At 37.1% G+C, this 24,520-nt stretch overlaps 1 protein-coding gene across 2 annotated transcripts in view; it reads right to left on the bottom strand.

The window, feature by feature from the left end:
• Nucleotides 1–24,520, bottom strand: part of LOC126262885 (murinoglobulin-1-like) — a 292,408-nt gene that overhangs the window by 29,947 nt on the left and 237,941 nt on the right. For both annotated transcript variants that reach the window (XM_049959761.1, XM_049959762.1), the window contains one exon: nucleotides 6,948–7,068. In XM_049959761.1, the coding sequence (XP_049815718.1) occupies nucleotides 6,948–7,068 (121 nt within the window). The remainder of the gene's footprint in view (nucleotides 1–6,947; nucleotides 7,069–24,520) is intronic.

The raw sequence follows: 24,520 nt of genomic DNA, 5'->3' as shown, positions 1-24,520 counted from the left end.
ATCTTGAGGATCTAGCCAACAAAATGATTTGAAAAAAGCTGCTACAAAGAAAAGGATGTGTAAAATAGGAAAGGCATACAATATAACTAATGGCTTTTACTGTAAAAAATGCCTGGCCAAAATAAGGCATTACAATACATTAGTGAAGCCAGGATGTCAATATGCAAGCAGATATTTAGCATTATATTTAAATCAGAAATACCAGAAACGCAAATATTTAGGAAAATATTAAGCCCATGAAAAACTACGGGTGGTTGGAAGTTACAAATGTAATTTATCACAACATAGAAAACATATCAAAAATAATGAGGAAAAGAAGACTCAAATTTTTGGGCATTTATATCAAATGCAGAACAGTAGATAAACCAAAGAGGTTTCCAAAAATTTGTAGGGTAAAAAGTCAATAATTTGGATATATTAAGTAAAAAAGGATTTAGAAAAAAATAATATAAAAGCTGAACTAACAACTGACAGAATTGTGTGGGAAAAAAGTATTGAATATGGAAGGCTTCTGAGGTAAGAGAATGGAAAAGAACTTGTCTGAAATGGTCAAAATACAGGAAGAAAGAACATAGTAAACAGGTGATAGACTACTGGAAGCAAAGGGAAGAATAACAAATAAGGATCTGAAATTGGCACGAGTTGGCCCATCCAAGGAGAAATAATAATAATAATAATAATTCCCCTTTCATTATGTTAACTAGTATTCAATACATAGTTCTTTCTAAATGCTTCCACCCAGATTATCCACATGTCTTGTAGAAATGTAAATGTTTCAGTCTCCTCGGGCCATTAATATTTTTGCTGGACTGCAGCAAGTTCTGTGAGACAGTCCATCACAAAGTAACACTGGAATTACTAATACACTTCAGGTAAGTAAGCTGTAAATGATCATGTGGTATTGCAAAAAGTTATATAGGATGTAAAACTGTAATGTTCTTGACATTTTTTAACATATCTTTAGCGGAATATTCCAGTTTTCTTTGCTTTTTTAAGTACTAACTCCTTTGGAGGCTGTACTTTGTGTGAGGTAAGGTTACTTAGTTGAGGTCCTCTTTATTTGCCTTTTGGGCAGCACTGGGCACAATATTTGGTACATGAGGCTTACATACTTCAATTATGGCTCAAATGGCTCTGAGCACTATGGGACTTAACATCTATGGTCATCAGTCCCCGTCAATTATGTCAAGATCAGTTTACTATCTTATTACTGCAAGTATACCAATGCACTGGTTCAACTATGCCTAACTTCTATAGTTGTGCTGTGGTATGAGCAAATTGATTTTGTCAGTCAGTTTCCTAGTGTGGTCGTTGAACTGCTGCTCTACCATTTTCAATTCAAGTTCCTCATGGATCAGCACAGAGCTTCTCTACCAAGGTGCATTTAGTGCTAGCTTTAAATACCTATTTTGTGAACATTGGAGAAGTTAGATGTTGGTTTTGCACGCCAGCCCCAGATGAAGCATGCATAAATGATCATGGGCTGTATAATAGTCTAGTACATCCTAAACTTCAAATGCTGATGGATGTCTTTTCCTGGCTGAATTGTATTCCATGTCCTAATCTTCTTATTTTATATGGGGGTTCCCTGTGTTAGCTTCCTGTGAAGGGCAATACCAAGGTATTTGATTTTACCTGTTCGTTTGATTTCACTTTCACTGATGTTATAGGTGGTCTTCTTGTGAGTACTATGCCTTTGTTTCTATCTGTATTTATATTAATTTTGTTCTTCTTGGCCCAAGCCTCCATTTTATCTGTTTTCTCCTGCAATCTTCTAATTGAAATGACGATTGCTCTGTTATTGGTAAGTATAGCTGTGTCATTTGCAAATTGAGCTAGCAGTGTATGTCTTGTGGGTGGCAGATACTGTTGGAAAGATCACTGAGCCTTGTGGTATTCCTTCCAGCAGGGTCTCATAAGTGGTGGCATACAATTCTGCTTGCCTTAGGACATCAAAAATGAGATCATTATACCAGCCAGTCTGTTTAATGTTGCATAGGACTTCATAGTTGCTTGATGAACTGATGATCTTGTCATGACCTCAGCTGGAGGGAGTTCATCTTGTCCTCCCATATCTCTGCAGTCCAACCTTTTGCTCTTTTTCTTAACACTCAGGAGAGTCTCTTCCTCTCACAGCTGTCCTGGTGGTTCCTGAATTTTTGACATCTTTTATGCTCTTTTTTTACATACTTCATTTGTTGCAGCACTGGTGGTAATTCATTTTATTTGGATTTTGTTGGTAAGGGTGTTGATGGCTCTTTGATCATCTTCACTGTGTTTGGCTTTATGGTGGGCCTCACATTATTGTTGAGCCATGACTTTATTGTTGAGTCATCTCTCATAATGAATCTGATCAATTACCATTTTGCTAGTGTATCTTGGAGGTTTCATTGTGTTGCAGATGTCTCCTGTGACATGATTGTGAATTCATTAATGATCCTTATATTCACTTCTAGGTCAATGTTTTTGATGATGCAACATCCATAGCTGGCAAATAGGTGGATTCTTCTGGTCCAACTATACTAGCTTACAGCATTCCTCCTGATCATAACATCTGTGCCCATGTTGGTTGATTTGCCCGGAATTCAACATTGTGTGTTTGGCATTTAGGCCCACATGCAACAGGACTTTTTATGATTGTAGAAAATCTGTATGAGATCCCATTTATCAAAACCCAATCTTGGTCTCCCATAGGCTGCCGCACAGACATTCTAACCAAAATTCTGATGGCTTCTAAGGATCCTAACAGCAGTTTCACATCTGAATGATAGACAACCTTTGATCATAAGAACAGAGCCATTCCTCCACCCTGTCTATTGATCCTGTCATTCCTGTGACAGTTCATATTCTCCAGTTTAAACATTTGACATGCTCATATGTGAGCTCCTGAGGTAAATGACATATTTACTTCATGTTTTAAAATAAATTCACTGACCTCTTCTTTCTTTCATGTTTTATACTCCATTAGCATTAAAAATGTAAAATTTGAGGTTTGTTTTCTTTGGAAGCCTATCTTCCATTTCCTGTGGTGAAAAGTTACATTACTCTTCCAATCAAACAATGGAAAATCAAGGATGGAATGTAACAATATTATGAGAAGGAAAATCGAAAAGTGTGAAAGTCTTTTTGTTATGCCTATTTGCGACTCTGCATCTCCGCTATATGGTGGGTAGCAACTTTCCTTCTCATAATATTATTACTCTTGCAATGATAGCCAGTAACTCTGAAATTATGTCTGGGGCTTTGTCGAATTTTCTGACCACATTTATCACAATGGTAATGAGATTTTTCACTTGGAATATCAACAGCAGTGACTCAAACTTGCCTCATGCCTTAAAGATTTCCAACAGTCCACCGTTCTGCTGGTTGGAGTGGAGAGATATTTGTTCTCTGTGTCTTCTGGCAAGTATATCACTGTATCGTCCAGTTTGTATCCTGTTGCACTGTCCCATTAGTCTTGCTTGCAGTAAGGTAAAAAGCAGGTGGTGTCTTCTTGTTCTTTGTGTTGCTGTTGATAGTTTTGCTCCTCAGTGGTTGAATGGTATGTTTGGATGTCCTTCTGAAGTGCCTCACAAACCCTTAAAGAGATAGGGTGCTCCTCTTTGCCATAGTTTACACATTTTGGAAGTTTGTCTCTTGGGGAGGAGGGTGGGGGTGTCTGTGGTCCTTTGCTGTATGGTTGTCATCACACCTCACACACCTGGTGGGCATTGGCCAGTAGTTAAGAGTGCGTGGTGGAATATCCTCACATTCATTGGTTTCCACTGTCACTTTAGGGTCAAACATCTATTTGATGTCACAGACATCCCAATTGATTTGTCTTTCTGCAGAGTGCTGCAAAAGACTCCCATTGGATATAGTTTTTGTGTGTTATTATATCGTTTCTTGTATAGGCAGCCTGCTTTGGGTTTGACGTTGTGCTCTCCTAAAGATTCTTTGACTTTCTCTCCTGTTACTTTCTCAGGTATACCCTTTACTACTACTTTGAGTTGTCTGTCAGAGTTTTTCTGGTGTGTAAAGCTGTTGATCTGATAATGATGAAATAATTTCAATGCTGTTTGCTTAGCTCTAAGGCTTCCAGTTTGGTATGTGATGATCTTTCCTTTGTAAGTGGCTCTGATTGATCCATCCATATGTTTCTTCAATGCTGCATTCAGTGTGAGGTAATGTCTACTATACTGAATTGATATTCATAATACTCCAGTTTTCCTTGGTGTTGTCTGTGGTTGGTTTCCTAATGAAGGACCTGGTTAAGGTTCTGCCAAACTTTGACACCTAAGTCCATTTTTCTTGTTGACTCATTGAGGGCTTCAAAGCTGTGTTGTGACTTAATTTGGAATTGCTCAACATTATTTTCATCTGCAACATTTGATATCTTGCATTTCCTTATTCTTCTTGGTGATGGGGTTTGGAATTTGCCACTATCATGATCCATTTCATTTTCCAACACCTGGCCTGATGTGTTGTACTGATAGTCTCCTTCAGTTTATTGTCTGTTGTCTTCTTCCATTCAGATTTCTTCTGTTAATAATCCTATCTGGTAATGAGTTCTTCCGCTCTTCTGTCACATTCAGTCCATAATTAAGTTACTTTGGTTGGATGGTGATAGCAAATATGTCCTCAGCATATGTCAATTGGATGTTCTTGTCGTGCTCACATCTACCTGTGCGCTGAATTCTTGCCTTACCCTAGAGAAATTTTGGCCTGCCAGCCAAAAATGGGCCCCTGGCTCCTTGTTATCTCCTCTACAATCCATCCTAAGTCCAGCTAACCTGAACTCTTTTTCCTGTATCTTGTCATACCCTAAAAGACATGGCAATTTTGCATATGCATGTTGCGGTACTCTACCCTGTTCTCGTTTAAAATTACCTGTTGCTATCACTTAATTGTTGATTTCCTTCTTATGCTGTCTATTTACGTCTCTTCCTTGCCCTTGTGTTATGCTATTTTATGAAATTGATGTTTGGCCACTGATCTACAAAGTAAGTGCAAATATAATCAAAGAGGGCAAGTCCATACGACTCCCAAACCTTCCTGATATGTTGTTATTGATGACTCAGCATCTCAGCTATTCGGTGAGTTCATTTACAAAGAACATTTTTTTTTAACCACATATCAGAGAAATTTCATAGTTTGAGATCTAATAGGTTATGATCTATGAACTTGCAATATCAATTATATAGATGTTAACTATGAATATTAGTTGTGTTGCCAAGCAGATATGAGACCTGGCAATCAAATGTGTCAGCAAATGTTCACTGCATCCCCACTATCTGCAATCTGCCTTGTTTGTCAACCTTCCAAAAGAGCCAAATGTGTGTGTGTGTGTGTGTGTGTGTGTGTGTGTGTGTGTGTGTGTGTGTATGAAACTGTGAGTCCTACGAAGCACTATTTGAATAACTTTGATTGTTGTAATCATGAGGCCCAGGAGAGCATTGTTCACTGTACCCGGACGACACGTGTAGACTATTTTAAGGCAGAAAAAAACTGTGACAAACTGTATTAGTCTAGATGATTATTTCAGGAGGTGGAAGCTAAAACCAAGCCCACTGAAGACATTTTTAGGTACAGTTTCCATCTCACCAAGGAATATGGAAACTATTATCTGCAGGTAATGTTCAGAGATTGTGTATTACAGTGCAACAACAATCTGAAGGCATAGGTTACTTACCTAATGGCACCATCTTCAGAAAATAGCAACTAAAGTGTGAAGAGTGATAGTAATTTACAAAACAAGGTAACTGGAACTTCTTGGGGAGCCAATGCGAACACTCTCAGAATAACAGCACTGACTTTAGTTCCTTCATCCCTTAAGTAAGGCCATATCATCATCAGCTGAGTTAGACCATGCACATTATCCACATTATCCCTGGTATGCTTCTGCCTATGCGTTTTCAGTGGCTTCCAGTGCTAAGCAACATTACTATACATCGAGCAAGAAGAGAGTAAGCTCTAACTTGATTATGGATAGTAAAGATGAATCAATATCTCCTCATACACAATATCATTCAGCAGAGTTCCACAACCTGGCTGAAATTTTGTCAACAAGCCTGGAGAATAACCATGCTTTCAATTCTGTGGCTGCCTGGAAATTGAAGTGGTCACTTTCACCCCAGCAAGACTTCTTGTGACTCAAGAATCGAACTATCAAACTCCAGCACTTCATTTTCCATGATGCAAACTGAATCAAATCAGCTGTGGGGTAGGGAAATAGCTGGAGTGGTCAGACTCCCCAACCTGTGACTGTTGTGAGGTGGTATAGGTGGTACCACAAGTCGTTCAGGCCAGTCTCTCATATGCTTTCACCAGATCCCTGGAAGAACTACATCAAGCTGCCCCTAAAGCAGTTGAGTGGTTGCAAAACCTGAAGAACAATCCTTGATTATTTTTCCTTTAGCTTATTCAGCTGGTTGTTTATAATTTTTGTTTTTACAGTTTTTAATGTACCAGTACCTGTATTTTTCTAGACACATCAAACATTAAACAAAAATAAATAGCAAGAGCGAGACATGGTGAGGCAGGGACCCATTGCTGTTGAGTGTCATACTTTCTGTTTCACTGGAGACCCTCTGTTCTTGCACTGCATCAGATTTACCACTCATATAATCAAAGAGCACCAGTGTTGTTCCTACCACAGCCAACAATGAAACTAGTCACTGTGACTCTACAGTGATACAGTGGAAGAGCAACCTGGATACTCTAATTTAAATTTGTAAGAAAGTTTCAACAAGTTACAGTGCAGCATGTACCTATAATTACATGTATTTCAAACAACCACATAGATGCACATATTATTTATTGCCACTAAAATTTCAGGGACTTTGGAAATTGGACATATTTGTGCTGGATTGCTCAAAAGGTAATATAACGAGCAATGAATTTTTCTATCAGACTTCAATACTCTGTTGACTTGTAAGTGGCTAAATATGAAATGAAAATGGCTTTACCAGTGTTTTCCACAATGGCTGCTGACTCTGCCTGTTCATCCATAAGAATGTTTCCGCTACTAATTTCAGGCTGTGGAAGTGGTAGTCTCTCATTTCGACACCCTGCATCAGTAGAATATCTCTGCACAGAAAGACATACATCTGTAAAACACATTCACAAGGAAACTGCAGTGTCTTAAAAATGCAAGAACTTTTTTTAAAAAGTTCACTCTGGTGAAACAAAATACTGTTTCTTACTAACTATAAAATGAGACACCTTTTTCAAAATTGTGTCATTCAAATGTACAGCATCATCTTACATTAGCAGACTAAGCTTTGGTTGTGGAGGACAAAGCTTATACATTGTGTAATAGCTTAATATAGGAGTTATCTTACAGTTACAGAAACAGATTTGATAGTGGAGTTCACCAAGAGAATTCAACCTGCAACTCTTGCTTTTTATGAATTTCTACCACACTTTAACTGTAGTTCACCTGAATCCAAATCTTATCAGAACTGAACTGCCATTACATATGAACAGCTATTCAAGAGTAGTACACATTTTTACAGGGAACAAATTGATTCTAACATAAATATGTTCCCATCAAATACTTAAAAATTATACTAATGTTGCTAATGCTACACAGCACTGTTGATTTTCAAGACATGTCAAATAATGGACCACATAAACTGTTAGTCCAAAGTGCTCCAAAGACGATGAAATGTTACTGACATTCAGTTCACTTGGATTGTTGATGTTGTAACAACAGTAAACTGTAGCAATTGATAATGGATGCAAATAATAGCTGCGGTTCTATGTGTTTTTGGTTCACAATCATTTCATGCAGGCAATACAATGCTAATGTTCAATTGGTTTAGGAAGCATGAATAGTTTTAAACTATTTCAACAAAACATCTTCTGTGACTTCAATAAATAAGCTCATTTGTGTCACGGAGATTAAATGGGGAATAATGCTTTTGTAATACTGCTGGTGTCTTTTGAATTCTTGTGTTAGAACATATAGTAAATATAGTAACTAGGAGATATTTTTATATGCTCTATCTGAAGCCATAGTTAAGAGAAGTCTTACAATAATGAATTATGCACTGCCCATTAAATTGTGCTACAGTGTAAAACTATTATTTATTTTAAAAAAACAATGATTTATATAAATCAACCTGCAATTATGACTTGCTTTTTTCAAATTAAACACATATGCACTGAGTTTTAAGGATTTTGGGGAGTCTGAAATAAGAGAACTAGGGAGGAAAAGAAGAAACATACTACAGATGAAGCCATAAACAACTGCACAAAGGGCAATTTTTCCAACTGCGTGTGGTCTGAAATTCAAAGAGTACAGGGTCGTGCATGAAGTTGTTGATGAGGATGGGGCTTAGGGCAAAGAACAATTCAAGTTCAACAACTTCCCACAATATCTGAACAAAAGTTATATGTGGTTTAGCAACATGTAATAAGTATAAGGAAAGAACATCACTATTTCCTAGGTCATAAGGGCAGTTCTGAACACAAGCCTGTTCATTCTGATATGTCATCAAATTTTATGATCAACAAGAAGGTTGTTAATGGTGTTCCTATAAAAAGTTCTGGTCAGAAAAATAATTGTGCTGCACACTTTGGTGGATGGAAAGAAGCTGCCACCATTTGTAATTTTTCAGAGGAAAACCATACTGAAAGAGAAACTGTCTTCAGGAGCTATCTTTGGACATCAAGAAAAGGGATGTATAACTAATGACCTGATACTAGTCAACTTTACAGAAGGAGAATGTTGGTGCTGGATCTTTTCAGGGATCACCACATTGAGAAAGTTAAAAGATCTAGTATCAAAGAACAACATACACCTACAGTACAGTCAATGAGACAAGATACCCAACAGCTCCAGAGAGGCTGGGATGGCTGCTTCACATGTCTGCCTCAAACAATCATATAATACAACTGCACTATAGTACTCTCAACTTGAAGGTATTGATGCTGTTGTGATTAGACCTTTCATGACTCACCTCCCCCCCTCCCCCAAGGAGACCATGCTGGCATACCAGGTGGGAGGCTAAGGAAATCCTCAATATCCATGACAAGGCAGTGGTTGCTTACTGGGTGCAACAAAATCTCAAGTGAATCTACAGTGAAAGGATTCAAAATGTGCTGTGTGTATATGCCATGACATGGATGGCTCAAAAGAGGATGTAGTAAGGGGGCATGCCAGGAAGAAAAAATTGCTAGTATGCTTGCAAATGAACATAACAAGAGTGGTGATGATTATACTAATGGTGATAAATAAAAAATACCAACACTACAGACTGCTGGCTTAGACAGTAAGCACAGAATAGGGTCTGAAGATAAACCATTTCATTTTGTTTATTTTATTTATTTTCATATTGTGAGAATGTTTGCAGTCAATAATCGGTGTAAGTTGACAATAGGTATTGTTAACTTTTTCAGCAGATCTCAAGTATCAGTAAAACAGTTCATAATTTTGATAAAAGAAACCTGAATTACTGGGTCAAGTACAGATGTTTACTAATTAACAGTTCACTCTTGTAGGATGTAGAAAAAAAAGGAATCACCCCCCCCCCCCCCGCCCAACCACACACACACACACACACACACACACACACACAGAATTGAAGCTTGTATCCAATGCTTGAACATGCTGTGAGTATCCTTTTGTCATTTTTTAAGTTATTCAAGTAATGTATGCTGTATTCTGTGAATGAAATGGTGTATAGAGTTGAAGCTTACATCACTGCAGGTTTGTTTAAGAAGAGTCATGAAATTTTTTATGAGCAATTTCTGAATCCAAGTGTTCCACAAAATCACAGTGTTCTGAAGTTGATAACAAAATTGTGGTTCAAAGGCAAGTTGTCCAATTCTGAGCGTAATCATAAGCTTTCAGTTTGAATTCTGGAAGCAGATGCAAAAATTTTGCTAGAATACCACTGCTAGTCCAAAAAAAGGTGTCACACAGCTTTGGCTACAGACAGATATTAAATGTCCGTCTTGTGTCTCTGTAGTCACATGCTTACAGATGTAACCTTGCTGTGTTTAATGCATTCAGGCATGACTTTCAGTTGATAGAGAAAACAGGGTTAAGTACTGCAAATGGCAGCTTAAAAGTACAGTGGACTGTGAACTTGAGCCAACACTACATTTTATGATTGATGAAGTCTTGTTTCACCTCTGTGGCCATGTGAATAAGCAGACAAACTGCTACTGGACTATCAAAAATCCTCACATAGTGCATCAAATTTCTTTCCACAGCAACAAAAATTTAAGTTTAGTGCACAGATTCTAGCAGTTAAATTGTCAGTCCCACCACGTGTTTTGAAACCACTGTCAATAAAGACATTTATCCTCAAATTTCTGAAAATTTCTACTCTAAGATAAATGAACATGAAAGTCTGTAGTACTTTTCCAGAAAGATGGAGCTACTTGCCACATGTCTCATCAATTGCTGTCTCATATTCAAGAAGCCTTCGCAGAAGAATATGCAATAAGTAAAGGTTGTGACTGCTTCAATTGGTGGAGTTGTCTGCATGTGACATTTATCTGTGGGGGTATTTAAGAAAAAGTTTATGAAAATCATCCTAAAATGGTAGTCAACTAAAAGAAAACATAATCTAAGTTACTCACATGAAGCATGCCATATTCTGTGAATGAAATGATGTATACAGTTGAAGTTAGCATCAATGCTGGTTTGTTTAAGAAGACTCATTAGTTTTTTATGAGCAATTTTATAATTCAAGTGTCCCACACAAAGAGTTCAGTAGAAAAAAGTCAATGTTACAGTTCTGTATGAGTGTTTTTAAATGTGAATCATAAACACAAAAATGCATGGAGGTGCAGGACAACCATTTTTTATGCATATTGAAAATTTTTTAATTCTTGCAATTTTTAAAGGTATTTCGTGATGTCAAATAAAATGAAGTTTTTCTGTGAAAAACTGGGACCACTTCTATGTTGAATGTGATGTATTGTTACACATTCAGAAATTATTCTATAGAGCAAGATTAAAGACATTAACGGAACCTACAACTTCAAATATAAAGTCAAATTGCTCTCAGAGGAATACAGACAGAGACAAACTACTTACTTTTCTACAAGTTAACTTACGTTGTATTAGAAATAAAATTTTAGAATTAGAACATTTATGTAACACTGAGCATGTAGATGTTATATGTGTATCTGAGCACTGGTTAACACAAGAACAAGTAAATATGTTCATTCCCCAAGGGTATGTTGTGGGAGACATGATATGTAGAAAACAGAGAAAGAATGGTGGGGCAGGAATTTTTGTCAAAGAAGGAATAATGTTTTCCAGAATTGACGTATCTACATACTCCTCAGAGCTAGATGGGGAGTTTAGTTGTGTAAAACTAATGAATGAAAATATAGTGGTAGTTAGTCTATATAGGTCGCCAGATGGTGATGTAAATTTGTTTATTGAAAAATGTGAATTAATAATTAAAAAAATATTGAAGAGTAAAACGAGAATTGCTATATGTGGTGATTTCAACATAGAAATGGTAAACACACAAAGACCAGTTACTAGGACATTTTTGAATATGCTAAGATCATTAGACCTCTATTGCACAAATAACTGTGCCACACGTAAGAATGCCTGTATAGACAATATTATTGTGAATTTCCATAGGGAGGATTTTACAGTTAGACTTGCAGGAAGTGGACTTGCAGATCATGAGCCACTACTCCTTACCCTCTGTAAGAAGCAGCCAGTTAAGACTGAAGAATCTAAAGTAGTAGTGGTACGAAGACAGAAGGAAGAGTACATAAATATGTTTGTTGATAGATTAGGAAGTGCAGATTGGGACTTTATATATAATTGTCAATCTGGAAAATGGGAAGCTGAAATTAGCTTTGGTAACTTCTTTAAAAAGTACACAGATTTATGGTATTCCTGCTCACCAGTAAAAAAAATAAGATATCCAAATGAAATGAAAAAGAAAAGTCTGAACTGGTTCACACAAGAGCTAGTAGAAATTAGAAGAAACTTGCATACGCTGTACCAGATGCATAAACAAGCCTCTGACCAAGGGGCAGAACAGAGTGTGAACATTCATAGGTCATATCTGAAATGCAAAAAATACTATAAAGCCAAACTACTTCTGGCAAAAAAGCAAGCAGTGGAGAACTATATAGAAAGAGCTCCCAATAAATGCAAGGCAGCCTGGCAAATAATAAAACAAGAGAATACACCGAAACGCACAGAAACAGCACTGCTTGATCCTGAAGAATTAAACGAGTACTTTTTAAACTCAGTTAAAGAAATAAGTAACAGTATCAAAGCAACAAATTCATCTGCAATGAACCTTGTTGGAACACCACTGCCTGTTAACCTGGCATTTCAATGGAGGGCTGTCACATCTGCTGATGTTATAAAAGCTGTATCCAAATTTTCAGGTTCTAAAAGTATGGACTGTTATTGGTTATCAAATAACATAATTAAAAAGACAATACACTCAATCGCCAAACCATTAGCTTATATTTTTAATAAATGTGTAGAATTTGGGGTTTTTCCGGATGCACTCAAGGTATCAAAAGTTGTCCCAGTTTTTAAAAAAGGAGACAAACATCTCCCCCAAAGCTACAGACCAGTCTCCATTGTTCCAATATTCTCAAAGGTATTTGAGGCGCTGATACACACACAAATAAGCAACTTCTTTGAAAAACACAATATCCTATGTAACAATCAGTTTGGCTTTCGAAACGGGAAGAACACAACAGGGGCCATCTTGGAAATCATTGACCAAACCTTAACAGCTTTTGAAAATAATAACATGGTATCACTGGTATTATGTGACCTAAGCAAAGCTTTCGATTGCATTCCTGTTGACATACTACTGGGGAAACTAGAGTTTTATGGGGTGAGAGGGAGCACTTTATCTGTGATAAATTCTTATTTAAGTAACCGAAAACAATTCGTTTCAGTCAGAAATTTAAATTCTTCCATCACTGAAATCAGCACAGGTGTACCACAAGGGTCTATCCTTGGACCCTTCTTCTTCATTGTCGCTATTAACGATTTACCTAAAAATATAGCTCACCCTGTTGTGTGTTATGCTGACGATACAACACTACTTACCACACATCAGAACATTTCATATCTGAATAACCTAACAAAAGAAACACTAGATAAGGCCCTGGACTGGTTTGCAGCCAATAAGCTCCTATGCAACCCTGACAAAACACAACAACTTTTAATGGGAACATCAAATGAAGTAGGCAATAAGTCAGTAAAACTCTTAGGTATTCACATTGACTCAAAACTATATTGGGAGGAACATGTCAATCATGTATGTGAAAAAATATCTCGGGTGGCATATCTTCTCTTGAAACTAAGGGAGGTAGTGAGCTTGGAGTACCTCAGGGTGACATACTTTGGGCTATTCCAGTCACATATTTCTTATGGTCTGATTATATGGGGGCACTCCCCTCACATCAGAAACGTATTGAAATTACAAAAAAAAGTCATACGTATAATATGTAAAAGAGGTCATAGGGAGCACTGTCGTCCTCTTTTCTCCAGACTCAGAATACTTACAATTATAAATTTATACATCTATGTGTCTGTACTCTATATTAAAAATAATATTTCAGAATTTATTGCCAGAAAGGAAATACACGAACACAACACCAGGGCAAACGGTAATTTAGACATACCGCGCCACAGATTAGCGAGAACAGGAAATTCCCACAAAGTTAACCCACTCAAAATGTTCAATAAACTGCCAATTCATGTTCAGTCTATGGATACAAATTCTTTTAAAATTAAGTGGTACAGCTGGCTGTCAGATCATCCATTCTATGAGATCAAAGAATTCTTTGAGATGCCTGAGGAGTATATAAGCATTTAAAAGTTGTCTGTAGTTAAACATATTATTTTGTGCTGTGGTTAATAGTGTGTAATTACAAAGTTTATACTATAAACAATAAAATACCTTATTATATTAGATTATAAGATAGCTTGTTGCGTTAGCTTTTAAAAGCTATCCTTTGTAATTTGGTACACTGCCATGCCTCAAATGTATTAATAATGTATTGACAGAAGTTTATTTTGTTATTCTGTATGTACCAGTACATCTTGTATGACGAAGCCAATATCATTGTAAAATGATCTAGGGTGAATAAAATTCTTGAAATTCTTGAAATTCTTGAAATTTCTGTAGCACACTAATTCCGGGTGAAGTAATTTCTTCTTCTAGCACTATATTTGTAAATATAGTTTTTCAGTTGTGATAGAGTGTTGACAACAAATTTCATATGGTAATTCTGTGAGAGTGTTGTCAGTTGCCAACTGTTTAAGAAGCTGCCCACAAGAAGTTTGAGCATGTACATAACACATTACTCTCATTACACATTCTGATCAACAGTTACTTTGTTTCTTAATGGTATGTTGCCCCAGAATAATTTGCCTTATGATAGCAGTGAATGAAAACAAGAAAAGTAAGACAACTTTTTGACTTTTCCTCTGCAAAGTCTGCTGTTAGATGTGATGCAAAAATTGCAGAGATTAGACTTTTAAGACCGTCTAAAATATGTGACTTACAGTTCATGTTCTTATCAATATAAATACCTATTTTGAGTTTCTCTCATGAATTATTTCTAGTGGACGGTCAGCAGTTGTGCAGTATAGAATTTTATATATTGTCTTTTATCTAATTTCAGTCGCAGTCCATTTCCAAAGAGCCAGTTATTGATTTTGAAGAAAATTTTATTTACATTTTCAAGTGCTGAAGTTTCTCCACTGGGCCTGATTATGATATTTGTACTTGTGTCATCACAAAAAGGTCTGTTTCTGCTTGTTGGATACATCATGGCAAATCATTTACACACAGGCTGAGGTGCTTAAGACAGCCCATCTTAAATATATCCAGTGGTACACCCGTAGTGACTATTACCCACTCTGAAGGCGCTGTTTCATCGTGTACACTCTCTGGATCTCTTAATGCAATACTATGCATCCTTTTGGTCAGAAAATTCTATTTCCCAGCATGTTGACATTTAAATTTTGTGTAGCCTATTGCCTCAAACTTAAAAATAGTAGAAGGATGGTTTGAAAAGTTCTCGAAATGGAATAGAAAAATTACTTACATCACTGAAACTTTTTTATTTTTCAATGTAGTCTCCTTGTAGATTAATGCACCTTGTCCAACAATGTTACAGTGCCTTGATCCCATCTCAAAAATGAGTTTTGTCTAGGCCTGCAAAATAGCTGTCAACTCTAGATATCAATTTTTTGTTTGAAGTGAATCTTCGTCCACCAAGAAGGATGGTTTCAAAAGTTCTCGAAATGGAATAGAAAAATTACTTACATCACTGAAACTTTTTTATTTTTCAATGTAGTCTCCTTGTAGATTAATGCACCTTGTCCAACAATGTTCCAGTGCCTTGATCCCATCTCAAAAATGAGTTTCGTCTAGGCCTGCAAAATAGGTGTCAACTCTAGATATCAATTTTTTGTTTGAAGTGAATCTTCGTCCACCAAGAAAAATTTTCAGTTTTGGAAACAGATGGTAGCCATATCAGGTGAATAAGGTGGGTGTGATAACAATTCATACCTTAGTTCATGTAATTTTGCCATGGCGACGGCACGTGTGCGGGAGTGCAGTGTCTTATCGCAACACCCATCTTGCAAATAATTTTTTCATTTCTAATTCTTCAGTTAAAATGCAATATACCCTTTCTGATGGTCTCTGGCAAGCATGAGAAATTTCATGCACTATCAACTGGCAGTCCTCCATGACCATATTGTGCACTTTTGCATTTCTGGAGTAGTGGCATACCTTGGCCAACCACTGCACAGATCATCATCTAAGCTCTCCCGACCAAATTTAAATTCATTTTTCCACTTGACAAAAGTTGAATATGAAGGAGAAGAGTTCCCCAGTGTATTCTGGAAATTGGCATGAATGTCCTTTGCTTTCATGCCTTTTTTTATGAAGTACTTAATCACTGCTCGAATCTCGATTTTTTTCCATCTTCACAAATCACTACACAGGAGCAACAACAGAGCCATGTCACTGGCACAGCTCTCTTCCAAGATAATATGTTTATAGGCAACAGGCCAATTAATATCACATGAACAACTCGTTGCGCTAGCACTGGTCTCTCATTGTGATTCCAAGAACTTTTCAAACCACCATCGTATGTTCTTGTGTTTTTCTCAAGAGCACATACCCATAAATATATAAACACAGCTGCACTGTCTCAGCACTGTGACCCAGCTGGGCTTCAAATGTGATGCCTGTAACCATAGCACTTGTCAAAAAACACTTAATTGAATACAACTTGTGAGAAGTCATAAGCAATAAGCATTATAGAAACACTGTTTACGTTCATGTCCATATCCTGAGAAACATTTAGCAAACAACACATGGAGTCGTACATGGAGACAGTGTGGCCTGTCTTCTGGCAAGCATTACAAGTAGCCCAGTGCTTAGGGCATGCTGAAAATTAATGCTTGAAAATTCAGAAAGGATAAGAGGAAAACAGAGAACACTGGCCTTTTGGCACTCACATCTGCTTGGACTAGCCTTGGTCTGCTCAGTGCTTGGCCCGCAAGTTTACCACTGCCACTGCCACTTCCTTGTGCAAGCCTAGTGGACACATTTTGTGCCATTACAGCCACATCACACCACACTTCAATTTGGTCACCCACTGTCCAAGAAACTTCAAAAGATTGTGCTATTTGCAGAACTTCTGCCAATAGGGGTTTTCATAAAGTAAAACCTACTGGTGCACTTCCTTGTCTGGAGCTTATCAGACTATCACGTCACGCACCACAGAGTCTGCATAAAAGTCATTATGGACATCAGTGGCGAACTGACACTTTTGTCGAAGACCAAAAAGTTCAGCTGCCCAGGCCCTGTATGACTGATTTGGTTTCTTGCAGCATTGGTAGAATCAGCCTGTGCTCCTATGAAATGCAATCATTTGCGATGGTAGACATGTGTTCATTTGCAATGATAGTTGGAGAATACACTACACATGTGATCAAAGGTAAGAGCTGCTCTCTTGGAAAGGAGCAAGCTGACACAGTAATTGATACATTTTAGGTGGAATCCATGAGAGGAAGAAGGCTTTGTACAAATTCGAGTCTGTCACAAAAAATGCTGTATGAGTCATTTTTTTATAAGCTTCCTGATCTTTCGCTGTTATCATCATATGGGAGGAAATTGGGTAGATGGACCAGTGGAATGGTACCCTGTCTGTTAATGGAAGCCAACAAAGTGGTCACTGCCAAAGAAACTTCAGAAACTTCTGAATGAGGGCCAGTGGCATGGCATCTATTATGACTAACTTGACAAGACTGCACTTAAAAGACTGCACATGCCAAAACTGTTCCAAACTAGTCACCAATCATGTAGTAACCAAGTAACAACCGAAACTGATCCAAGTAACACAAATATGGCTTTATTGATAAACTGCTGAACTATTAACAGAAATAAGCCTCACAGAAATCCATACATTACAAGACACAGAACAACTGGTGTGAGTGGTACAACTTAATGAACACACAGGTCGTCATTCAGCGCTACTCCACGTATATATATGCAAGAGTCGCTGGCAATGGAGACCAGACTATGTGCTCACCCCCCCACAAGCAGCCTCCAGTGGCCACTAATATATTTGATGGCCGATTCAAACACACATGTACAGTGACACCACAATCAAAACACACACATGCACTAGTAGCAGGATACAGCAGAAATAATATCAGAATTATGTCTAGCAGTCATTAAGATAGATTAATCAGGCTGTAATATTAATGGGAATATCATATTCAACAAAACTATGTATGGTGAATGAGGTGGAACAAAAGTAAGAAAGAAAGGAAAGACAAATAAATGGACAGAGAATGAGAGAGAGAAAAATGTAAAATATAGAGACAGCAACAAAGGATGAGCACCTCAAAGTTACATGGTACAGGGGAGCCACATGTAGCTTAGCTTATGAACCTGAGTCATTTTGTATAAGACACACACACACACAAACACACACACACACACACACACACACATCTGAAATTATTATAATGCCAGTGATCAAGTGTCAAACTATTTGCAAAACAGTACGAAAGTTTGAAGCACTCCTAAAAGGCAGTGGAGCTCATTCAGTATTGGTTACTGAAGTCCATATCAAAAGGGCATGGCTAATGGGTGATGGAGATTAAATATTCATTGCAGTGGATAAGACAGTTAGCACCATCAGAATTTGAAACTGAAAGTTAGATTCTTTGCCACATCTCAGTATCAAGGGTGGCCATAAATGTGATTGGTTCCTACTATCGAACACCAGATCCACCCTTACATAATAGAAAACTTTAGTGAAAACCTCACAAAGGAGTTAGTGCAAGTAGTGATCATAATTGCAGCTGAGTTGTGGTTTGAGGTGCTGATTACAAAAATGTATGAACTAAGTGTCATTGCCAATTACGCTGTAAGCTATGAAAATTCGATTGCCAATTACCCTGTTAGCTACAAAGATATGATATCCACTAACAGTGGACCATACCTAACATGATATCGTGAGTTTAGTAACTGTAGTCTTGTAAACAGTGTTCCTCTAGCTAATTTAGTTATTTGTAGTGTATGCTATGGTTGACACACACTGTGAAATATAAAAGGTCACCTGACAAAGTGTGCAGTGCAATGTCTAGGGGAACTAGACAGACATTACACAAAAGAGCAACGAAATCAGTGTAACAGTGACCCCTGTCTGCATTGCATCAACCTCCGCAGTTAATACGTCTGATTGTGACTTTACCGAATTCATAGTGCGTGACATTACTCTCACTGTGAACATAATCATTTGATAAGGAATTCTGCATTCATAGTCAGTGTGATAGGTGAAACAGTGGCAACCAGTGGTAATAATGTACATCATGAAAATACAATAGACTATATTGAAGAATATGAATACACAGAAGACTTGTCTGATTGTGAGAAACTTATGTATGATACAGAACCTGATCGTGGTGGAGAGTTGTTACAAAGTGATGGAGGCCCGTTGTCTGCTTATCTGCCAAGTTCTCCAGAGGGAAACAAGTGGAAGGATATATCATTTGAAAAGGCACAGGAGGTAACTGAATTCCAGGATTCTGTGAAAACTAAAAGATTAAGCTTCTGTACAGTGCAGAAACAAAATTGTATGGTGCAAAACATAGATTTTCTACAATATTTACGTCTTGTGGTAGAGAAAGGGGAGGAAGCCCAGCAGTCAAAACTTCACACGTTTGATGACTATGTAACTGAATCATTCTGGTTGGTGAGAACTGGTCTAGGTGCTAATGTTGATGATAGGGAGGTTTGTGCTTGGGTTTGTAAATGGCCCAAGAAATAGGAGTGACTCAATTTAGTGGATCTATCCTTGGATGGGTTGCAATGTCTACATAGAGACACCATCTTGACTAATGGGCAACAACGAATGTGTAATCACTAAAGCCTGGAATACATGATTATATGAATGAAAGATGTGATTATGGGGTAATGTCTTTAATTAACACCATAGAATGTATACAGATTTGTAATACCGATCAAAGTGGTATACAGAAAGGGCTTCATTCATTGCAAACTCTGCATTTCAAGGGATGCAAGTCAGTAAAAGCTCAGTACAGAATTAACATGCAACAACTCATTCTTACACCATCCAACCCCTTATGCTGGCAAGTGGATACATGTTTCCAATGATGCTGGTAATTTAACAGGAAGCTAGATGTCAGTTTGGAGTGTGAGTAGTGTAACACATGTTGAAACTGCATAATCTGATTCAAGTTGCCTCACAGTCCTGCATAACCATGAAACGATTTCTGACACAATTCATTCAATATGTCTGCTTCCCATACTCAGTGAAGAAGTCTCTTCTTCTGGTTGATTTGCTTGGGACATTTTGTGACAGGATAAATATCGATGTTATTCAACTGCAAAACATGGTGTATACAGTCAAGACCATCCCTTCCGGACGCACACCTTACATTCAGCCATTTGAAGTACTATTCTTCTGAGAGTTCAAGGTGGTGTTGAAGTGGACTGAATATCACAGTATTCTATCAGTTAACACCATCATCAAGGGGTTCAATTTTGTTGATGATGTGTACTGTACACAATCAGTTTTGTTCTGCAGTCTTCACAGACTTTGTTCAGTATTCCTGGACTGTAGTTCGATATGATAACTTTAGACCAGAGAGATTTCAAACACTGCCAAAACATATTTTTGATCTTCAAATTAGGTGTGACTCAGAAGACTGCTTCATGCAGACATTCAAGAACTGCTCTATTCTGATAAGCACCTCTGTTTCTGGCACTTTATATTCTGTGGTTATGTTCATCCTCATAATCTTTTGCTAAGAGCTACGAAACCCCATATTTTGAACTTGGTGACTGAACATTAGAATGACTGTCATGTGCAGTGTAATTATCTATAGCAAATATTGTTCACATATTTTTAATGTACATGTAAAACTCTTTACATGCAAACCAAAATTTTGTTTCTGTTTCAATAGCTACTTGCACTATCTCCCTCATCAGGTCACTAGTACAAATGCTCCTAATTAAACTGTCATATTACAGGAGACATTAAAACTAACCATAAACTGGGAATATCACAGTTTGCAAGTGGAAGATGCATCAAGATATCCTGTGGAACAATACTACATGCTTTCTCTGGATACTAGTTAGAAAAGATGGTTCTGAAACTCACTTAAATATACTGGATCTAATGGCAGCAAATAAGCCTGACCTCTCTGATGATGTCCACATTGAATTGATATCAGTGACCAGGAGGCAGTTGTAGTAACAAAATACAAAGGGTTACAAAAGCAAGAAGAAAAATGTACATTTTTAGTAAAGCATGATAAAGGGACAAGAACATGTAGAAGTACTTTGAGTCAAGCTTTCAACAGTAATTGACAAAGGATTGGATATATTTGTACCTAACAGAGCAGTTCATGATGGGAGAGTCCCTCCAAGGTATATATTCTCTGTAAAGGAATCTCTAAAGAAACAACAATTACTGCAAAATATGCTTAAAACAAAGTATAGCATTGGAGACAGAGATATGCTAAATGAAAAATACTTGGCTGACAAAACAGCAGTGGATGACTCATTCAATGATTACTATAACAGAATCTTACCAAAAGACCTCCCACAAAAACCAAAGAAACTTTATTCATATGACAACACTGTCAGTAGCACTACAGTTAGTGTCCTTACATCTACAGATGCTGTAGGAACTCAAACTTAGGGTATCAAAGCAAAACTAGAACTACTAAACTCTGTTTTCAAATGTTTCTTTACAAAGGAGAATCCAGGAGTACTGCACCAGTTTGATTTTTGCATGACTGAAAAGATGTGTTTGTGGCATTGAGAAACAATTGAAATGACTAAACAAGGCCTTAGGCCTTGATAGAATCTTTATTATACTGTATAGAGAACTCATGCTGAATTATCTCCACTTTTAACCATAATGTACTGTAAATGAACAAAAACCTGTGCCCAATAGTTAGAAGAAAGCACAGGTCACACCAGTCCACAAAACAACCATCTAGTATCTTTGACATCCATCTGTTGTAAAATCACAATCTGAGCTCAAGTGTAATCAGACATGTCTAATAAAATGGTCTCCTGCATACAAACAAGCATGGATTCCAGAAACATCAGTTTTCAATGGACCCCTTCTCTGTAGTTTGATGCTGCGCTCAGTTCTGACAAATTTTGAAGTCTCATATCTTGCTGTAAAGAAAATATATCCTGGAAATTGATGCTGTGAAGGATGTAGACCAAACAAGACATGTATTTTAAAAGTGGTTCACACCACTTTATTTGCACTACACCATAACTGATGACCAGTTCCAATTTTACAATCCACAGATTATACAGGTAAGGAGACACATATCTCTTCCTGTGCAAGAATATATGGAAGAAAACTCACTCCATTATTAACCACAGTCATGGTATTTATTCAATTTGACAGTTGCATAATATACAGTGACACTGATGTGAAAGTACCAGTGCACACAAAATTATTTGTAGTACGATCAGCAGGATTAATAACACTGGCCAATAAATAATGGTGGTGGAATATCAGCACTTTGAAGTTACTTGATCACTATTTCACATGAGAAGTTATGTAGCAACATTATTTCATGTCTGCATACACTCTACATTAAATGACATATTTGTTATGAGCATGAGCATCAGTGACAGACGCTTTTTGTGGAGATTAGAGATTATACTCATGTCATCATCAAACATGAACGTAATGCATAATCTGACACATAGATATTGCCTTGCCTTGCCTTACCTGATGTGATCCAACATAGAGAGATGTTATCCATGTTCTGTTTCCAGAATGAGATTTTCACTCTGCGGCGGAGTGAAAATCTCATTCTGGAAACATCCCCCAGGCTGTGGCTATGCCATGTCTCTGCAATATCCTTTCTTTCAGGAGTGCTAGTTCTGCAAGTTTCGCAGGAGAGCTTCTGTAAAGTTTGGAAGGTAGGAGACGAGGTACTGGCAGAAGTAAAGTTGTGAGTACCGGGCGTGAGTCGTGCTTCGGTAGCTCAGTTGGTAGAGCACTTGCCCGCGAAAGGCAAAGGTCCCGAGTTTGAGTCTCGGTCGGGCACACAGTTTTAATCTGCCAGGAAGTTTCATGTACTGTTTGGTTGCAGACTGGCAATTTTGGGGAGGGGTGGATATTTAAAGATAAGCATAAGAATATGAGGTGCCTTCTGAAATTACATAATGATTTGAAATTTGGATAGGTTAGATTTTACTATTTTCCATGGATTTTCAGGCTTTACTATTGTTTGGTCTATGAAATATGTTATAGATTAGCAATTCACAAAAGTACAGGAAACATTATTATTATGCATCTCCCGAAACGCCAATTTACAAGTATGGTATCCATCTTGAAATAAATATTTTATGTTTCTAAATTATTCAAAATCTTATTTACTGGCTGAATTAATTAGTGATAGGTGTTGTCTGATTAAGAAAAAATACAACAATGAAATTATACTGTCAAAGTTCAGAATCTTTCAATTATGAAAGAAATGAAGTCGATTGAAATTTTGAGGGTCTAAATCTTTAATGTCAATTATTTTGTAAGTTAATTATTCCAGATAATTCCAAAAATGTTCTCAGAAAGTCACGAATGTCTGTTTTCAAGTGACTGATAACATTACCTCCTCTGCTGCTTATTAGCTCACAATGCCTTATGTTATACAATGTTGTATTAACTTCAGTTATCTGTAACTTTTAATTATTTCAGATTTTGGTACAACCAACTGAATCATTGTAATCATGAATATAAATAAAAATAACTGAAATATATGTGTAACTGTGATTTTGCATAAATAACAATTTTGCATATTCCGTACAGATTACCTATTAATGTGCAGCTGCATAATACACAGACTGAAAAGAAAGTTATTTTTTGGAGCGTAAAACATAAGAGATGGATCAGATTTCAACTTGCTGCATTTCAAATTATGCAAAACCTAACTTGTACTTTTCTCACATGACAGATGAAAGTCATGAACCAATGTAATGATGTAGATAAAGTATTTCTTGACTTCTGAAAAGTGTTTGACTCAGTACCATATCGATGCTTATTAACAAGAGTACAGTCATATAGATTATCAAACAAAGTTAGTGACTGGATTGAGGATTTCTTGGTATAAGATGGAGCATGCTATTTTTCACAAAGAATCACCAAAGCTCAGACAATACTAATAAGTAACTTTAGGCTTTTTGCAGACAACACTGTTATCTATAATGAAGTACTATCTGAAAAACCTGCACTGTGCATATGAGTACATTCAGTCAAATCTTAATAAGATTTCAAAGTGGTGCAAAGTCTAGTAATGTATTTCTAAAAGTTCAGAAATGTGGACAGTGCATTTCACAGAAAAATCATAATATTCTATGACTACAATATCAAGAAGTCGCAACAGAAATCAATCAATTCATTCAAGTTCTTGGATTAACGATTTGTGGGGATATGAAATGGGAAGATCATGAAGGCTGAGTCATAGATAAAACAGGTGGTGGATTTCAGTTCATTGGTGGGATACTGGGAAAATGCAATTAGTCTGAAAAGGAGGTAACTAACAAAACACTTGTATGTCCCTTCCTAGTATACTGTTTAAATGTGTGTGACCCATACTTAATATGACTAACAGTGAACAATGAATTTATCAAAAGAACAGCAGTGAGAAAATCACAGCTTCATTTGACCCAGGGGATAGCAGTGCCAAAATCCTGAGAAGCCTCAACTGACAGATGCTACAACACATTGAACTACCCTGCTAAAGCCCACTTTCCAAGTTTCAAGTACCAGTATTTAGTGACAAATCTAGGAATATAGTGTAGCCCTCTGTGAATAGGTGTTGTGAAGAAAAGACTAAGACTACATAGAGTATATGGACTAGCATTTAAGCAGTCATTTTTCTCTCACTCCATTTGTGAATACAGGTAATTTTGTAGATTTATTGTATTTTTAAAGGAACAGTATCCACAATTTTTACAGAGGGAAATAAAATAGTGACCCTAAGAAA

The sequence above is a fragment of the Schistocerca nitens genome, chromosome 6 (genome assembly GCF_023898315.1).
Source record: "Schistocerca nitens isolate TAMUIC-IGC-003100 chromosome 6, iqSchNite1.1, whole genome shotgun sequence".
NCBI classification, from domain to species: domain Eukaryota; kingdom Metazoa; phylum Arthropoda; class Insecta; order Orthoptera; family Acrididae; genus Schistocerca; species Schistocerca nitens.
Note: the sequence above shows the minus strand (reverse complement) of the source record. Positions and strands in the feature narration are given on the sequence as shown.